General features: G+C 44.0%; 2 protein-coding genes across 2 annotated transcripts in view; one reads left to right on the top strand and one right to left on the bottom strand.

Annotated features, from left to right (window-relative positions):
* The window catches only part of ube2f (ubiquitin-conjugating enzyme E2F (putative)), a 21882-nt gene extending 15476 nt beyond the window's left edge, over positions 1–6406 (top strand). Inside the window, exons 8-10 of the mRNA XM_076303224.1 lie at positions 2396–2428; positions 2600–2662; positions 6230–6406. Coding sequence (XP_076159339.1) covers positions 2396–2428; positions 2600–2662; positions 6230–6280 — 147 coding nt within the window. The 3' untranslated portion in view covers positions 6281–6406. The remainder of the gene's footprint in view (positions 1–2395; positions 2429–2599; positions 2663–6229) is intronic.
* Positions 6407–10195: 3789 nt separating this feature from the next.
* ramp1 (receptor activity modifying protein 1) lies at positions 10196–17822 on the bottom strand. The gene is made up of 3 exons (XM_076303222.1): positions 17157–17822; positions 14320–14455; positions 10196–10886 (listed from the first exon to the last, which is right to left on the bottom strand). Exons 1-3 carry the CDS (start codon positions 17212–17214, stop codon positions 10631–10633), a joined length of 450 nt encoding a protein of 149 aa, XP_076159337.1. The 5' UTR covers positions 17215–17822; the 3' UTR covers positions 10196–10630.
* Between the last annotated feature and the right edge of the window lie 1993 nt (positions 17823–19815).

The following is a 19815-nucleotide window of genomic DNA, read 5'->3' as shown; positions in this document are numbered from 1 at the left end:
AACCTGAAAAAAATGAGGACTTTATTCAACCACAGTGTAAACTTTGTAAAAAAAAAACAAGCAAAAACCTAGCAAAAAACAAAACAAGCAATTCACTCTTCTTTATTATCAAACAACTAAGCAAATGTACCCAATAAGCCCACTGATTAATTTTAATATGTTCAAATTTACAGAAGGACCTCCTTTTTTAAGCATCTTAAAGGACAATTCCGGCGCAAAATGAACCTAGGGGTTAATAACACATGTGTACCGAGTTCGACCGTTCGCTGGGATTTGTTTTCATGCTAGTCGAATGTGACCAGTTTTATTGCAAACCGCTTATTAGCGTTTAACGCTAGCCTTCGGGGCACACGTACAGTAGAAAGAAATCACTATTTCTATACCACTAGCAAGGCTCAAAATAGCACCACACTTACACAGTAGCATAATGAGGATCTCTACGTGTAAACCGAAGCATTGAGAACTTTGTAAGTGTACAGGCAGTTTATTAAAAAGAAACACATTACCGTTGACGTCTGGTTCACATACAGGCAGGCGCCTTGGTTAAACAGAACTCTGGGATGTGAAGTGAATCTCGGGTGAAACGTTGTTGCAGAAGGACTGTGCAAAAGAGAAGCACTGAAAGCAACAGGAGACATAAGAGATGGCAGGTTATTTGAACGAATTTGAAGACATCGAGGATGAACCCTTATTGGACGTCCTTATCTTTTCCAGTCGGAATACCAACGAAGAGCTGCGGGAGCTCCGTGAAAGGGCTATGAGAGAGAGAGCTAGAAGCTACCTGTAGTCAATACCACACAGGCGGCGGCGATCCATACCAGAGGGACCAGATGGATCCACTAAGTAGGAACACTATACAAGTTATGTTACATCGGAGCTATTATTTCTGATAGGCCTATATTGAGCAAATTACGTTTGATTTTAGTTCACATCGCCTGCCTGTATATGTGAACCAGACGTGAACGGTAATGTGTTTCTTTTTAATAAACTGCCTGTACACTGCTTCGGTTTACATGTAGAGACCCTCATTATGCTACTGTGTAAGTGTGGTGCTATTTTGAGCCTTGTTAGTGGTATAGAAATAGCGATTTCTTTCTACTGTACGTGTGCCCCGAAGGCTAGCGTTAAACGCTAATAAGCGGTTTGCAATAAAACTGGTCACATTCGACTAGCATGAAAACAAATCCCAGCGAACGGTCGAACTCGGTACACATGTGTTATTAACCCCTAGGTTCATTTTGCGCCGGAATTGTCCTTTAAGATGCTTAAAAAAGGAGGTCCTTCTGTAAATTTGAACATATTAAAATTAATCAGTGGGCTTATTGGGTACATTTGCTTAGTTGTTTGATAATAAAGAAGAGTGAATTGCTTGTTTTGTTTTTTGCTAGGTTTTTGCTTGTTTTTTTTTTTACAAAGTTTACACTGTGGTTGAATAAAGTCCTAATTTTTTTCAGGTTTAGGCAATTACACAGATTTAAAGCGAGCTTTCCAGTCAATATCCCTGCGCCTCTGTCGAATGCTTAGCCGACTGTCTAATTATGCACACAAGGGCTGATTGGGATATGACCGTGGCTGATTGCCAGAGAGAAAATTGCGACAACACTGCGCTAAGCAGATCTGCATACCAGTGGGACCAACTTGTGTGTGTGTGTGTGTGTGTGTGTGTGTGTGTGTGTTAAATACGGTCGCCTCCAACGGGCGGGCCAGCTAGCTACTGTACAGCTCCTAATGCCACCTGCTAATGCTACGCCCACTTTCCACCATGCGAGAATGGTATAGGGCAGATGGAGGCCGGCTATTTCATGGCCTTCCAAGGTCTCTGGACATCAGGGTTTGTTTTTTTTTTGAACGGCTCATTGACAATTGAGGGGGCTTGAAATCTCCCATGGAAAACAGGCGGCAGTGTTGATGGAGGACGATTTCCATGTATTTAGCTCCAAATCATTCAGTCGTTATTGATACCGCCGTACCTCAGCCAAACCTGGCGTGCGTGCGTGCGTGTTTGTTTACTGTAAGCATGTGGGTAGCCGCAGCTGCACGCACTGTGCTGAGTGATCTGGCTTTGATGGACTCACGGCTGAGCGCACTGAGACGGATAGCCTGAAGGCCACTACCAAAGGTCATGCGAGGAGTCGCATTATTCACACATGTTCTAAAGGAGACCTGTTTCGCTTGGAGTGTGTGTGTGTGTTTTGTGTGTGCGTGTGTTTTGTGTGTGCGTGTGTTTTGTGTGTGTGTATGTGTGTTTTATGTGCGTGTGTTTTGTGCGTGTGTGTGAGTGTGAGTGTTTTGTGTGTGTGTGTGTGTTTTATGTGCGTGCGTTTGTTTATTTGGGTTGGTTGTGTATGAATGTGTCCTGTTGACACGTGTGCTCAAACTCTTTGTTCTTTCTCAGGATGTCGTGTGGGGGCTGAACTCGTTGTTTACCGTAAGTAATAGCCTCTCCTCTTTATGAATGTCTGAATGCTGCCGTTATGCCTAAACGACTCCCTTACCCCTCATCCCTCTAACCTCCCCACTAAATGCCTACAGTACGTGTAGAAACGTGTAGGTCTTGTTTTGATGAATGATTTAATCTGCTATGGTTTTGCATTGGCAGGATTTGCTGAATTTCGACGACCCGTTGAACATAGATGCTGCAGAGCACCACTTGCGGGATAAGGTAGGAGAGCCTGGAACTGGGAGGGAACACACACACACACACACTCTTTCACCCCACCAACACACAGGCCTCTGTCCCACAGGACTCTCATGCAGCAGGAGCGGTGCAGGAATGAATATGCGCTGGCTGTGGGCTTGTTAAACTACTAAAAAAAGACATACAGTGCCTTTTGGGAAGTGTGTGTGTGTGTGTGTTATTGGAAAGTGGTGTGTTTGTATTTCATCTGAATTTGGCTGTGTGATAAGAGCCTGCATGTGCTTTCTTCTGAGTAAGCTGTGGGTGTGTGTGTGTTCCAGCAGACATTTGCCCAGTGTTATTGATGAGAAAGCTGCTGTGTTTGTTTTTTAACCAGGGAGAAAAGCTTTTGTGTGCGTGATTTTTCCAGACAGGTACAGGAGTCGGTCCAGATGGGCCGTTTTTGAAACTCTTTTAATGCCCTCTCACGATCCCCTGGGCCCTCACTTCACCAGATGGGGGACATATCAGAAGGCATTATAATGCTCTAAAATCCACTGTGATTCTCTATGTGTGCGTGTGTGTCTGCCAACTCTGCATGATTGTTTATCAGCTGTTCTAAAAAACTCAAGTAGCCCTGTGTGTGTGTGTGTGTGTGTGTGTGTGTGTGTGTGTGTGTGTGTGTGTGTGTGTGTGTGTGTGTGTGTGTGTGTGTGTGTGTGTGTGTGTGTGTGTGTGTGTGTGTGTGTGTGTGTGTGTGTGTGTGTGTGTGTGTGTGTGTGTGTGTGTGTGTGTGTGTGTGTGTGTGAGAGAGAATGACTGTGCCGCTGGCTCACCCATAGCCGTGTCAGATGGGGCTGATGCGATGTGAGGCCAGTCTTCTTCTGGTGTGATGAGATCTGACCTGAATTTGTCTCACTCCATCGCACTTAGAAAGGTGACTGGCAAATTGGACCTCATCACCCCCCCACACACACACACACACAAATGTGTTTGTATGTGTGGGTGAGCGCGAGAGCTGTCTGAGATTAAAGGTAGAATGATGGCGTGTCTTGCTGTTATGTGTATTTGTGTGTGCGTGGGAGAGAGAGATAAAACATTGAAAAGAAAGAGGTATTGATCGTGTGTGTGCACATGTGTTTGCATATGTGGGCTTGGGCTGAGGATGTGAGGCTTAGCGCTTATTTGTGTGACTGTTGAATTCATGTGCCGCAAAACAACATCCTTGTGCTCATTTGTTGTTGGACAGGGGGCATTTTACATCTTCTGTGCAGGGCTTAAAGTATTCCTGCACCGTACCGGATTTCTGGCGTGTCGCGGCTGTGAGGAAGATTTCCTCAGGAGAAAAAGTCGGGAAATCATTTTAGATGAGGGTCATCATTTTCATTGTTCGAGATACCGCTCTGAGTTCACCTACCAATGGCAAGCTCTCGCTTTCAACCTAACAAATGCGTTTAGCCAATCACAAGCAGAGTAGGGCGGGAATTGCCTGCATCTTGCGTTTTTGTAGAGAGAGAGGAGAAGAAGACATCCAGCAGACAGCTGAAAGTGTCGCAGGGAGCGTGAAAGTAGCCTACTGAAAGGCAGCGGAGCGTACACTGCTTCGGTCACTTGCCTGATAATCATTGATGATGTTGTGAAATTAAGGAGCGTTAGAAAATGAAAACAAAGAAATCTCGATCAAGATGTACATGGTTGGCTACTAGGTAATGTGGTGTCAACAACATAGTTGGTACAGCTCAATCTGTGTGCGCGTCTGCGAGTGAATCTGCAACCTACAGAGCTGCAGATCATATCATCATATAGTCTACAGTATTTAGCTTACAACAAAGTGGATTCCAACGACTGCCTTTAAAAAACAGCTAGAGAATTGGTAATCCCTGTGAGGACTGTGAGAGAACCCCCCCCCACACACACACACACACACACACACACACACACACACACCCCCAGCTGAACATTTTTCAGGCTCAGGATTGTTTTTTCACTTTAAGCCCTGAGTCTGTGTGTGTGTGCATGCGTGTCCATTAGAGAGAGAGAGAAAGAAAGCGCTGAAAGAAATGGTCCCAGCACACCTCCAGAAAGGTTGGGGGAGGGGGGGAGGGGTTGTGCGGTCAGAGTAATGGCGTCCGGCGGGTCGAGATCGTGTTTCTGCTTAGCTGTTCCTCTGAGAGAACAAGCGAGGTACAAGAAATCGCCCAATACGAGTCCCTGATGAATATCAACAACTTCTCGTCTCTCCCCTCCCCGAAACCCTGCTGCGGAAACCCATTGCCCGCTTCTCTCGCTCCGTCATTCGCCTGGCACAGCATGCCGCCTGTTTAATTGCGGGACTGTTTTGCATCACTGGGGCAAATTTATCATACTAATCCTTGACGGTGCCAAGATGGTTTTACCTAATGCAAAGCCAGTGCTATTGCCGCTTATTGTTTCAAAACAATTAGCGTAACGAATAGCCGGCCGTCTTATTGGATTTCCATATTCCAAGAGCTCAGGGGCTAAATCCGGCCTGGGATGCTACGGTGAGTTGGCTAGCCCGGCCCTGGTGCTCTGTTGTAATATGAATTATGGCAGCACGGCTATTAAAAGTGCAAGTTCACCCAGATAGATGAGACAAATGGAAACTTCTATGGAGTGTAACAGATGTTAATGAGTTTTTTTCCAACCTAAGGGGAGGTTTGGTGGGGGCAGTGAGAGCAAGCGAGGACTGAGGGAGTGAGAGAAAAAAAGGGACTCCTGGAAAAAAGAGAAGCAGAGATATTGAGTATGAGAGATAGTGAGAGGGAGTGAAGAGGATGAAGGGGTTTTGTCTGTGTGTGTGTGTGGGTCTGTGTGTGTGTGTCTATGTGTGTGTGTTTGTGTGTTTATTTTGTATATTAATGAGTGGGAGAGAATATGCGCATATGAGAGAGTATGAGGGAATGTTGTGCTTGGGGATGAGGATAAAAATGACTAATCGTTGCGGAACAACTTCTCAAGTCCATGAGAAGTGACAAGCCACCAGCCCTTGCGTCTCATTTCTGGACCGCTTCTTCTGTCTGCAGACACACACACACACACACACACACACACACAGAGAGAGAGAGAGAGAGCGCGAGCAAGACACATAACCACAGTCCATAGAATATTTATCAGTCTATTCAGTTGCCCCTCCTCCTGTTTCAGATTGTCAGCCTGCCCCACATACACTGTTCTCTAATGTCGTGACTGTGTCGGCTTTCACTCATGAGTTTTGTGTGTCTCTCTCTCTCTCTCTCTCTCTCTCTCTCTCTCTCTCTCTCTCTCTCTCTCTCTCTCTCTCTCTCTCTCTCTCTCTCTCTCTCTCTCTCTCTCTCTCTCTCTCTCTCTGTGCGTGTGTGTTTTAAATAGCTCCTTAAAATTTTAATGCCCGTCTCGAGACGTGGTTCTGAAGTTTTTCATATATGAATGAACCCACTGATGCCAGACTTCCAGCTGACTTGCATAAAACATTAAACATCCTCAGATCAGACTGTGTCAACGAGTATGTCCTTCACACACCTTTCCTCTCTCTCTTTCTTTCTCTCTCTGCCTGTCTGTCTGGCTTCCTTTCTGTCTCTTCATGCTTTACTTTATACGTTTTTATTCCTGCAGGAGGATTTTAGAAACAAAGTTCAAGACTTCATCAAGAACTATGCGAGATGATGAGCGGCGCTGACCTCTTCCTCTTTCTGCCACATGATGCAGTGCGATGCCAACCCACACGTCCCAGGGCACAACACCTGGCTTTCACCCAGACGGCACCAGTGACGCCCCGCCACCCCCCCCCCCCCCCCCAGTCTCCCTCTACCCCCCATAAAGCATTAAAAAGACAATTGGAAGAAAATATAATGGGAAAAGAAAACACATTTCGACAAAGAAAAATACTGCTTTAGCACTTCTCTGTGGACTCTTATGGATCCCAGCTGGGCACTGTATGAGCCTGGGGTGGGGTCTGTGTATGTGTGTGTGTGTGCAAGTGTGTGTATGTTTGTACTTGTGTGTCCTTGCATGTGTGTGTGTGTGTGTGTGTGTGTGTATGTGTGTGTGTGATTCAATGAGCAAGCTGGATATGTGAATCCGAGCAATGCCCTGAAGTGTGATTGCTGAATAGCCAACGGGAGGGATGTGGAAAGAAAATAAGAACACAACAAACATGGCAGTCATCGTGTCTAAACATGGCCGACAGACTGTTTTTCAATGTCATCTCCCCCTGTTCTAGTGCCTGCCTTTGTGTTGTTCATGTCCACGGACACTTAGCCTAGGTCAAACCAAACGAACCTGCACCTCCGCATGCCACAGCCAACAAATCCCAGAATGCACTTGTTTTGGCTTGCCAAAGAATATGAAATCACAGGATCATTCGCAAAGGTCCCTCTGAAGCTGATTGGCCAATGTGAGTGGAAGGCGGGGCTTCTGCACCATGTGGCCTATGGTAGTCAACCAGCGGCGGGTTCTTTGCAGGAAATGGGAGGCCTCTGACAGCAGTTGTAGTCCCTCGGGTTTGTCATGCAGTGCAACACAAGAGAGACTGTTCAACAGGTCATTTAAACACATCTTTAAAAAAAAAAAATGCACACAGTGTGGATGTGTGTATCATAATGTCTCACTGAGTGTGCCTCTTTATGCGAGAAAAGAGACTATTTCAGCTTCCTCAAATCAGAATGTGGAATATGTCACTTCCTCTGTTATATGCATCTTATTGGCTGTGAAAAGTGTGTGCGTGTGTGTGTGTGTGTGTGTACGCGAGTATGTGCTCAGCTTCACAGGCGTGTGCATGTATACATCTGTGTGTGTAGATGTATGCTAGTATTTTTATGTATCTCTGTCATGTACTTTGCGGAAGTGACTGTATGAAAGGTGTGTTGGTGTATGTATGTGTGTGATGTGGTAGCATGCACTGGGCTCTCAATGTGCTCAACCATAAACCGTCTGAAGAGCCAGTGAGGCTTGACGATATTATTTAAACTCTTCTTTTCTTAGAGTTGTATATCCATTTGTAAAATATATTAAAGAGGAATTATACTATGGGAGGCACTTCTTTTTGGCCCTTTGTGTTCATTGCCTCATAGCGAGGATGCTGAACTCTGTTCAGGACATATCACAACTTTTCAACTTGACTGCGGCTCGAGGGCGTCTTTTTGCAAAATTGGGCTTGTCAGATAATTTGACGAGAAAAGCACGCGCATCGCGACACACTCCAAATCTCATCAGTGGAGGAGCAGTCCCTTTGCCGTGCTGGGGGGGGGGGGGGTTGGAGATGCCATTTCAGATGTTCGCTGCAGTACAGTACCACTGCGCGAGCTCATCACCTCCTTTTCAATCCGTACTCCCATTTTCCTGAGCTATGCTTGTCACCTTTCATGCCCCGAGAGAGAGAGAGAGAGGCTTGTCAGGAGACAAGAGAATAGATTTTCGATGGGCTTTCAAGAGCCCCACAAACAGACAGACGTGCACACATTTCTCCAACACACACACACACACACACACCTCCCTCTGTGTCTGTGTTCTGCTGTTCTGTTCTGTACTCATCTGTTTATAAAGCCCGAAGCATGAGGCTCTTTGTAAGATTGAAAACCTGTATTTAATTGGTACAGGATGGTCCCCTTGGGAGCATGCCTTTTAATAGAGCAATCCGGTAGACTTCTCTCGGGGGAGGGCCATTGATTTCGATAGAGCGTTTGGTCGTTCTTCGCACACTAATTAAGCACATGCCTGTGATCTTCCGGGCTTAATTGTTCATTCTGAGCACACATGGGAAACAGTGGTCACTGGCTATCACAGGACACGACCGGCGACACGTTCGAGTCCAGTGTGCATTGATCTGTCGGGGTGTTTTTGTTACCCACTCCCACTTTGCCGAGTGGATAAGATCTTGCTTATCAGATGCTCTTTTAATTTGACATCCATTTATCTACAGTATCTGACCTTGACCTTGTTGTGTCACATCACCATAGACCATGATAAACACCCAGGGTTAGCCTTCGCCAATGGGGTGTCACACCATTTCCAATACAAGACTAGATTAAACAGCTCTGCATTGAGCGATCCTCGCTGGCCCTCAGCTCCCTTTACACACCTTTGCGTAACACTCTTTAACGTTCGCCCTTTTCCCATGTCCTGTTGCGAGCTTGTCTTCACCGCGCACCTGTCGCTCACCCTCTCGAGAGCTGTCAGTCAAGGTGAGACTGCGAGAGGCCTCTTGGGTGTGGGGTCGGATGTCTGTTAACTCGCTCTAAGCGCAAAGTTAGTGAGCTCCGAACATCCAGCCCCCAGGTCAAGTACGAGCGTCACTTTCATGTGGCCTTGCCATTCATGCAAAGAATGTCAGATCTGGACTGCTTTTACCTTGACACACACAGCTAAACAAAATACTCTTTGGGTAGTGACAAAGTGAAAAGCTTTTTAAAAGGAACCTTCAGAGATAAATAAAAAGATGGCAAGGTAAAGAGACAAACAGAGACAGACTTTATTTGTTGCAAACTAAAAAAAGCCATGCATTTTGAGGAGGTGGCACAGGAAATATTCAGTATGCGAGGGTGGAAGCTCCCAATAGCTTCTCTGGACCTTCCATTGAAGAGATCTATTTTTCGATCCCATGTGGGCTGACACCAAACGCTTTTCACCTGAGGGGGCGTTTTTGTTGGTATCACTTCCCACACAGTCATCTCGAACGCACATGAATTCGTGAACGTCTCATTGTGATTCAGATGTTGACTGCTGAGGTGAGAATGCTTTGTAGGGCGGCCCGCGGAGTTGTCAGTAGGATCAGATTCGTTATGCAATGTGCACAGGCTCCTGGACAAGGAACAGTCTTTTGATCCTCCTCGAAGAAACGTTCCTAATGAAGCCCAGGCTTTTGTTTGCTGCTGTGTGCCTTGTCAAGCTGCAATAATCCAGCCGCCGGGAAATCAACCCTTTACTTTGTATTTATGAAGTGTAGTACCCCAAGATTTAAACCCAGGTTCATTACGTTAGGACTCATTTATCTCACCACACAATTTGGCTGTCAGTATACATCTAACAACTGACATTAGGAAGGGAACAGGATAGACTGGATTTACTCAGGAGAGTCTGGAGGAACACAATAGTAGACCTAACATCTCAGTGCAACCAAAATCCACCTTAAAGGTAGAGTTTGCAATTCTCATCCAATAGTTTACACTTTTGTAAAATAGAGTGAATTGCTGTAGCTGTCCTGTCTCCTGTCCTGGCTCTCTAAATGGGAAACAAACATATTTGCCTAGGCTGTACCCAAATCAATTTTAGCCAGTCAACACATTCCTACTGGAGTATGGAAGGGAGGGTTAAGTGATTGATTGGCCGTTGAGCTCAAATATCGAAAGCCTCACGCCAGAGTCACGCCAGACTCACACTGTACATGTAGGGGTCAACTCCAAATGAGTCTGACGTGGGTTACTAGCGCTTCTTTCACTGGACAGTCATGTCCCAACTGGATGTTTCTTTTCCAGTGGATCTATAGCGTAACTCATGGCCACAGCTGTGTTGTTTTTTGGTATTCGTTGTCAGTAAGAGAACCCCTGCCAAACATCACTGCAACATGAGCCAAGAATGCACTTCAATTGGGGGCGGGGGGGGGGGGGTTGGTGGGAGTGCTGTTCAGACAGGCAAAAATAGAGCAATGGCGATCAGCAGCTTCGGGGAGTTGAAATGTCATACTACTTCTACCACTAGCAGTAATTAGCCTACTGTTATCTTTAGCTATGGTGAAGATTGTGAGTGGATTCAAAGAGACATCAAAGTCCTTCTCTTACGTAAGCAATGCTTGATTTATAGTATATCTATTGCCTTTTTTCCCCATTGTCCATCTGTAAAGGTTATTAGGTCAGATATATCCCATCAGCAGGGCAAACACATAGTTCCACTTTGTCACTGTGATTAGATGACAGAGGTCAAGCATTGGGTTTCCTTTCCAGTCCGGATGTGTAGGGAGACCCTTTCCTGTAGGCCCTCTGTGGCATGCTGCTGGACGAGGGTCCCCGGAGGGGTTCAAAGCTACATGACACCCTGGCTGCGTTTGCTCCTCCACACCACCAGGGCTGTCATGAGCAAGGTGATGAGCACGGGCACGGCGATGAAGGGGCCCAGGATGTGATTGGGCGGGTCGTGGGGCAGCCGGCCGGTCAGGGCACAGTCCTTGAAGTAGTCCCGGTGGATGTTAATGAAGAACTCGTCCACCTTCTGGTTGGGCCAGAAGCAGCCCATCTTCGTGGCTATCTGGAACGTGCAGTTGGTCAGGGATCCATACAGCCTGTGGATGATGACAACAACGACAGTACACAAGTCCCTCAGAAACATGGTAAATGACAACTGACCTCCAGGGGGACTGTGATCCCATAAGTACTGTATATTCTCCCACTCTAGACAAATAAATAAATCTAATTTAAATATTCCACTATTTTCTTCCCACAAATCCCAAGAGTTAAACAAATTGTGTTCTTGTCCTTTTAGCCTGATATCGGCATGGATATGTTATCCTCCAAGTGCCGCTCATGGGCCATGATTGTCTCTTACAATTTATTAAGCATATGAATGTCCCCCAGCCTTAGTAGCCGACACTATAAGCCTTAAGCCTCAATATAATCCCTTTAATAACCTCTGTTTGTGTCTGTGAATGGATTTGGTGGAACAATGGATTTTCTTTCCTCATGTGGGTTTCAAAAACAATATTATTAGCCGTAAGGTAGCTCTTAAATGAGGTTGTGGAAGCCGGTATTTATTTACCAGCTAGTGCCCCCCTTTGCGTGGTTCTTTATTGCCTTCAGACAAGTCTAGCTCAAACACTTAACTTTGTCTGTGCCAACTTGTATTTTTAGCCATGCAGCAGAGTTTCAGTAAGATTCTCATATGTATGAAAATAGCATACAGTCACAGAGCAGGAGAGGGAGAGAGAGAGAGAGGGGGGGGGGGGGACTTCAGCTATGAAATGCAAAAGGAAGGCTAGCAGATAGTGTTACAGGCAGGATTAACACTGCTTATTATATCCAGGCCGTTGTTGGGGGTTATGGAGAGGGTAGGGGGGAGTAAGGGGAATAAATACCAGAAATCACTGACTGCTATTCAGCACTATGGAACTGGCACTAGCAGGAACAATCTATACTATCTTGATTAGAATTAATGGCACAACTCGTCTTCTAAACTCGGGGAAGGTGCTGCCGTGTTTTAATTGGTTGCTAACGGCCTGTAAAAGAGTGATTACTGATAAACACAGGAAATCTATACTAATCCATTATTAGCCTCTAGCCAAAACACCTTGAAATAGCTTTTTCTGTATTGAGGAAGGGGGGGGGGGGGGCATGCGCTGTTGAGGCTAATCAAGGACAGTTAATGATTTATGAGGAGTCCTTGCACACAAAGGCGGTTTCAATATCCCAGTGAAGCTGTAATGGCAGCAATCAGTGGGGTTCTGTTTTGCTTTTTGCACCACAATACACCCAAGACTAGGCAGATTTCCCCCCAGATGAACGACCTGGGGAAAAGCCGAATGGAGCTTTATATAGCATCTCACAGGCATCCACTGACATTTCTGCCTGAGCGTGGCTGCCAGTTGCTTGCCTCGTGGGCTGTGAAGTGTACTTATGTCGGCTCAAGTGTATTAGTACAGCGCCACTGTTCAGGCTTTCATTTGTGGTAGAGCGATCAAATGTTCCAAAAGCAGCACAGCCTCTATTGTCATAACAATAAACAGCTGAAATGTTGTCACACAGATAGAGAGAGATCGATTCACTAATGACAAATAGGCTGTGCAACCAAATCCGAACCACAATCCCCTGGATGGGAGTAAAAAGTCTTAGAGTCTCCTGTCACAGTTGACGAACAAAAGCTGTTATTTCATCCACACTAAATACTGCCCACATGTAACACATATTTTGATTGATCTGTTTCATTTCGCAGAACTGACCTCAACCAGAAACCAAACCTCTCATCACTCCACCACTGCCCGTTAAGTGTCCTCTATGTGTCCGAGAGACACTTTGGCACGGATCTATCTGCAGCCGTCATAGTCACAGGTGGATGTACTGGGTGTTACATAAACATTCCTCACGGACTAGTGTTCTCAGGGACATGATAAGGGGGCTTAAGGCAGCCAAGCACGCGGAGAAGAAGCCTATCATGTACGATTCCCAACCCCACTTTCCTCTCATCTCTTACACAGAATGAATGGGAGAATAAGTGGATGGCATAATGTGGGAGATTTAAGACATGCCAATATCGCATGCTGTCATTTGAATTTATAATTATTCTCTCTTTGCTCCCACGGTTCTGTAAAAAGCCTGGCTCTTTTTTGCTTTGGGTTTTTTCAAGAATACATTTACACCAAAAAGAATATTGGCATATCTGATAACATCTTCACAGCTTTGCATTGATAGCAAGCTGAAAATGCATAAGTAATGTTCCATTGCACACAGAAAAACCTTTTAACAGTTATTGATCACTTAAATTCTGTGAAGATCTGATTTTACATTGCAATTGCTTGGCCAAGCCAACGTTGTGAGAACAAGATAAGATAAGATAATCCTTTAATTGTCTCACAATGAAGACATTTGCATTGTTACAGCAGCAAAAGTGACAGCAAGTACAGAATCATATACAAATGCAGATTCTGACCAGACCATTAGTTAAGTGTCTCTGACTGTGTAAAATCTCTGATTCTTGCTACAGGCAACACAGACCAAACATTCTCTCTGATACTTCACAAAGTTGTGTCCGTTTCAGACTGGCTAGCTTCTCAGGAAGTGCTGACGGAAAATAAAACAGACTTTGTGTAAATAGACAGCTGCGAGTGTGACCAGTCTGTCACACTGTAGATATCCAGATGGAACACCCAAATATTTTAATTCCATTTCTGTTGTTTAGCAATCATTCATGTCAAATGAACTGTGTTTATGGAAGTGGTGTGTCTTCAACAACAACAACAAGCTAATTTTGCCATATCTTATTTATCGTGACAAACAGTTTCCATTCTAATATTTTATGCTTATGTGAAATTACATTATGTTTCTAGTGAGGAGTTTGTGCTACATAATACAATTACCTGCAGGATGAGACGGCTCTACATGTTTCTAGGTACAGTCTATTCTTCCGCCTCTTTTTTTCCTTCTTTTGCTGCCATGAAAATCTTGCTCTCTCGCTCTTTCCCTCCCTCTCTCTCTTTCTCTTTGTGTCTCCGCTCTCAAAGAGCATGGAGAACACACTCTGGATCTCACTGCAGTCCTCTGGGGGTCTGTCTGATTGGCAGCTCCTATTTGGCTGAATAGCCTCATGTTTTATAGATCACTACAAGGAGCTAAAATAGAAAAGGTTATTAAGTGGTCCAAGGGAGAAGCTGAAACTAAAGGGCACTTATGGAGGGAGGTGAGTTCCTGAGAGAATGAGAACATAACATAGACTGCACATTCAGTCTGTTCTTCATCCAGATTTGGGGAAATTTATTCTGAAGTGTGCCAGGGAAGTAGATGAAGTCTTAAGGATTAAAGACCCATTACTAGATCTTTTCACACACGGGTTCCCAGACATGAGGGTTTCTCCTGGGCCACAACGTAGTTATATGATAGAGACTTTCAGTTCCTCAACTGCCTGGCTAAGCCGTTTTTAAACAAATCCCTGGAAACGAGGGTGTCATCTTGTGAGCACTGAGGGAGGTCAACAGGGCATGCTATTGTGTGGGCAGCATGTTCACTTACTCCACAGTGTCGTCCCAACTGCACCAGAGCCTTTGATCCAGAGCCTTCATGTCCAGGGAGAACTTGGTCAGACAGAACTCTGTGATGAAGTATTCATACTGGGGATGGCAGGCGCTGGTGGACAGGACCTGGTAGGCTGAAAAAAAAAAAAACAGAAATCATTCCTGTCAGCGTGTCTGTGTTTAGTTGTGGCGAAGGCTGTAATTGCTCACATCATGAAATATTTTAATAATCTGGAAAACAAATGACTGTGGTTGGAGTCCAAGGGGGTAAATCCACTGCTATTTCACATAGAAATGTATTCAAATTTTATTCAGTCGAATAGTAAACACTATTATGCATGGTTGAAGAAGCTTGCACAAGAAGGCAAACAAGGACAAAAAACACAGAAAGCCATTTTTTATTAGAAAGAGAAACTTTAGCGTGGAAATTCTCTAGGAAATTTTGTTGTTATTAGAAAAGGTATTCTGAGGGAGCAGTGGTCGAGAGCTCGTCATATTCCTCCCCAGTCCTGGCACTTTGCAACATTGCACCAGTTCACTCTTGATGCCCTGTCTCTTGTGCATCGCTGCTTGCTTGGCAGTTTATCTGCATAGCGTAAACAAATCTCACATAAATATAAAATAGGCTCCAGGGGAAAGGCAAACAAAAAAAAAAAAAACCTCTTTCTCTCCTCCTGTGGGGCTTTCGAATGTGATGACTGTTTGCTTCAGATAAGAGCCGCCCGTCTTGCTCTGGGCCCTTCTCTGCCCAGCATCTCCCACTCTCTTTCTCTCTCAGCAAGTTAAGACTGCTCATGCAAAACTCATGTTTCCAGTTGATGTCCCCAGCAGATTTGGAATTACACACAGGGTTGACTGATTTCCTGTTTAGCTTGGTCACTATACTCTTGAGAGGATTTGTAAACATACGCACGCACACACACACACACACAGAGAGAGAGAGGCCCAGCTTACCCAATCAGGAGTACGATAAATTGACACGGACCATAAAATGAGAGGATTGCAGAGTCACACCTAAACACCCTGAGCCGCAGTGCCACCGAGTTCTCGCCCGCTCTTTTGTCCTTCATTAGCAGTGATTTAAGGGGCTTCTGATAGGTGAAGCCAGGTTAGATGTAATGGGTGTGTGTGCCAAGGGCAGGAAACAGGGAGGAGGGTGGAAATTCAATCAAGAAATTTGTTGTCTGAATGCTATACATCTTCACTGGCATTTGACGCCACTGTGCCTGATTGGATCCTTCTCATGGAAAGGAGCTGTTCAACTGAGCTGAATGCACACGTCATTGGCAGTAATAAAGCATTTATGTAAACTAATTGACACAGTTGATCGGTGGAGGGGGTGTTAAATTTATAATTTATTTGGAAGACTTCATGTAAATAGGATTACAGAAAGCAAGCAACATGCTGAGCAAATCTTGATAGTACACTTATCAAGCCTAAGGTCTTAATACTGTGTGTGCGTGCGTGTGTGTGTATGCATGCGTGTTTGTGCATTAACAGCAACTGCCTACATATTTGACAAAATCAGCTGCTGTAATTGACTTCTGAGCCCTGTGTCTCAATCAATCTGAAAATCAATTAGGATTATAGGGCTGCCGGTATTTGCAGCACACCAACAATACGCACCCGCAGAGCCAATCTGATTTGGGCCTCCCAAACACAACCAAGCCCATAAAAAGAACACTTTCTTTAATCCATCTCAGCTTTGTGGTAGGAGTTAAATTGTGCCACACCATAACTAAAATACTAGGCTTGTACAGACCGAGCATGGAAACCCCTAATGTATTTCTACAAGAAGAAGCAGCCATGTCAGTGGGTCCAGTGCTGAAATAGTGTTACTCTTATTTCATGAAAACCATTTAGATATTTCAACTTAGTCTTTTTCACTGCAAAATGGTCAGGGTATATGTCAAGAGAGTTCTACAGTGTATGATCATGTAATTTCCTGTGCATAATTTCATGCCAGTATGCAGTCTCACTCTCAACCTTATTATGCAAGCATTTTTACTCGGCATAAGCTACTCCATGTGTACTTGGCTACTTGCACATATAAATGGCACATTTAAAATCGAGTTCTTTTGGACAGCAATAGGAAACTCCAAACGGAATAGAAGTCGAAATGCCTTGCTCTCTTTGGGGGAAAAGGTGCTGATGGGCTTGAACAATGATATCCGTAAGGGATCCCCAGACGTAGTCTTCCCTCGACCGGGAGTTTTACAGGCTGCATTCCTTCTTGCCATCTGGGAGTTTCTGCATGAATATGACCTTTACATTACTACAACTGTCTTAAACCAAGCGTTGACTGTATGCGCCAAACTGATCTTACTGGACTAAGCATCACCATCGACATACGAACAATACCGTATCGCTTGGTTTAAAACCCTCGGTTTGATATCTAAAGGGACTGGCAATCATTGTCGACGTCCATGTGAATACCACTGTGTGAATCATGGCACCTATTCAGTTAACACTGCAAATGTGGAAACAACGGATGGAATTCTAGGGACCCGTACCATGCATTTAACTTTTTGCCCGTAGATATTCCACCATGCGCCTCTTTGACTGCGCCACTATATTGAGGTTGTTTACCAACATAATTTAAGTTGCTCAACAGTGTCATTGGTTTCCCTTTACAAAAACAATGAGAAAGGCATGAAAGATGATAAAGCATCTTTTCTGGGTTAAAAAACATAGCCAAATAAGCACTTTGTTATGTGTAGACACTGCTATGTCAAGCGAACAACATAGTTTCTGCCGCGATATTCATGACATGCATAAGCAAGAATCATTGTATGAAAGTGTGTTTTTCAGCAGCTTTGTCTCAATGCTACTCACCTGTGACCAAAAGAAGAAGAGCACATTTAGAAGCCAATGTCGTGCATTCCTGTGCCATCGTTCTCTATATAACAGCCTACTTAAAATAAATAAATACACTTCCAATCCAGTCGCTGCTAAATGCTAAAACATTTCGATGTTCTCCATAATCTGTAAAATACGACGAACATGTCACTCACTGGTAGATTGTTGCCGTGACAAAAGTGGAAAACGCAATTCACCTTGTTACAGCGTACGCTGTAGCCTTGACATACATTTATCCCGGTCAAGTTCTAGCCTACTCCCGTGATCAGGGATAACTGTAAAATAGTTGAAGAGCGAGATAAACTAAGCTTCACCTTTGAAGCGCCACTCTCTAATTGATACAGCACGGTAGTCCACCTGCCTACTACGAGTCCCTGCAGGCGGTCGGATATAAGCAAACAACACCGCACACTCCACTGACAGCGTGCGCTTCGTGGAGACTTTGACGTCCTAGTCATCAAGGGAATGTATGAGCGAATGAACGCGCTGCATCATGGAGTGATAAATGAGATAGTGCGAGTGAACGCGCCTTCCTTATTAACCTATGACAAAATTATGGCAGACGCTTGAGAAAAAAAAAACAATACGCTAAAAACAAATGATGCCTTCAAATCCGGCATCTCTTATGGATAGCGTCATAGCGCACTCAAGTAGACGGCTGCGGTTATACGATCATGCACATACTTCACTTCATAAGCCTATTCAATTGTAAGCTACTTTACACTATACCACATAATTCAGTAATTAACCTACTGTTTATTCTATCACGATACTGACCATTTTCTCTGACCATTAATTTATTCTCTAAATCAATCGAGGTATCTTATTTTTTTATTTTAACATAGGCCTACCGGCAACATTCTGTATATTAACATATGATGCTGGGGATTACAGTGAATTATGAGCGTGCTGCTACACTGAATGTTTATGCTGCCACCCCGTGTCTTCACCCCCATCTGCACCCATTAAAATATGTGGCCGTTGTTCATACCCTAACAAAATCCTCCTCATAGCCTAGAAAACGACTACAGTTGAAAACTTGGAGCTTGGAAGTGGGATTTTTTGGGGTTGGGGTGGGGTTGAGGTCACACTTCAATATGTTCCCCCATATTGCCATATTGGATCCATACTGGGAACACCTTTTGTCGAACCCTTTTGCAGAGGGTCTGCTTTATTTAAAATTTCAGATACAAAGACCTCTTTAACAACCTCTAATAACCGAGTACACACAAGGTTTGTCTGTATGGGAAGGTCATATACTAATGCTCTGAATAAGCCATACAGAACTGATGTTACAATTTTAACCTATCATTTACAAATCCAATACATTTATAGTATATTACCATTGTATGTGTCTATAATAACCTTCTAAAAATTGTCTTAAGATCATTTTCTCTGAATATGCCATTGAAATCTATTATTATGACTTCCACGGTTAACTTTCTAATGCAGTTTCACAGCATCAGGTAGTTTACATAAAATGGTAGCATAATTTATCTGGTGGCATTATATGATGGCATAATTTACACAAATGTTATGCAAAGCAATTCCTATGGACAACATTCCTGCTCCTACTCATTGACATGCAAAGACTAGCCCACTGTTGTCATGCTGACCATTAATTTTGTGTGGGCGTCTTCAAGTCAAACCATTCAAGTGGAACGCTCAAGAGGGACTGCTCCTTTCAAACCAAAGTGTAAAACTAGGCAATAAAACGCACCCAAACATTCAGTGGTAACATGCTGCGACTGATGCTTCATTATTGTGTGGCCTACTGCGTACTGCACTGTTGTTACAGTGCATTCAAATGTCTGAGGGCTTTTAGAGTGCTCAAGATTAATTATAAGGGTGGCGACAGGGTGCTCCTTAGGGGACACTTTCTCATGCTTTTTTTGCCATGAAAGGAAAAGAAGATTGAATTTTCGGGACGAGTTCAAATGCATTCAATCAAAACCAAATGTTTCTGTTTGATCTGTTTTTGTTTGTGTGTGACTGGTCTGCTAAATGGAAAAGGTTATCTTCAAATAATCCCTTACATAAACATAAGACTTTGTAACACAAATTGCATACCTATGTATAAGCAGAAACAGATGGCCACTTTGTAGTGAATGGAGAAAAACAAGTCTCACAGTGTTACAGTTGCCTGATATCAGACAGAGTTATTCCCCACTTGTCATGTTGCTACTGTGCCCATGTTTATGTTATATTCTAAACCTACATAAACAAATATTGATTCATTAAATTAGTATACATACACGTTGAAGGCTTTGGATATCAAACCTATAATGCAAAACATGTATAACCTATAATAATTTGATGTAACTCTTAACAGTCGAGATTTAGAGTCCAGAATTAGTCAAGGAAGAACAGCATTAAACTCAATGCCTATCCCCAAAAAGCAACAAAACAAGCCATAGTTATTGATCTGTTGATCCATGATTTCCATCCTTGAGGAAGACAAATTACCCCATTACCAATAATGGTACAGTACAAAGCACAAAACAGGCTACAGTGGATGTATTTGTTGCTATAGGCCTACACAATAACTTTTCATGGAGTGTCTCATGGAGTGTTGTTTGGATTGGGTCTGTCCGAGGTAATTGTACACAGCGCAGCTCTGAGCATACCAGCTATA

Source organism: Alosa pseudoharengus, unplaced genomic scaffold (genome assembly GCF_046254945.1).
Source record: "Alosa pseudoharengus isolate Yale_2024_CS ecotype anadromous, Long Island Sound unplaced genomic scaffold, YU_APseudo_1.1 YU_APseudo_1.1_scf_24, whole genome shotgun sequence".
NCBI lineage: Eukaryota > Metazoa > Chordata > Actinopteri > Clupeiformes > Clupeidae > Alosa > Alosa pseudoharengus.
Note: the sequence above shows the minus strand (reverse complement) of the source record. Positions and strands in the feature narration are given on the sequence as shown.

Bases quoted from the DNA above. Each gene is read 5' to 3' on its own strand.
- ramp1 (XM_076303222.1), bottom strand. From the start codon at position 17,214: ATGGCACAGGAATGCACGACATTGGCTTCTAAATGTGCTCTTCTTCTT. The intron at 14,456-17,156 runs GTGAGTAGCATT...TTTTTTTTTCAG, and splicing joins TCTTCTTCTTTTGGTCACAG to CCTACCAGGTCCTGTCCACC. The intron at 10,887-14,319 runs GTAAGTGAACAT...CATCATCCACAG, and splicing joins AGTTGGGACGACACTGTGGA to GCTGTATGGATCCCTGACCA.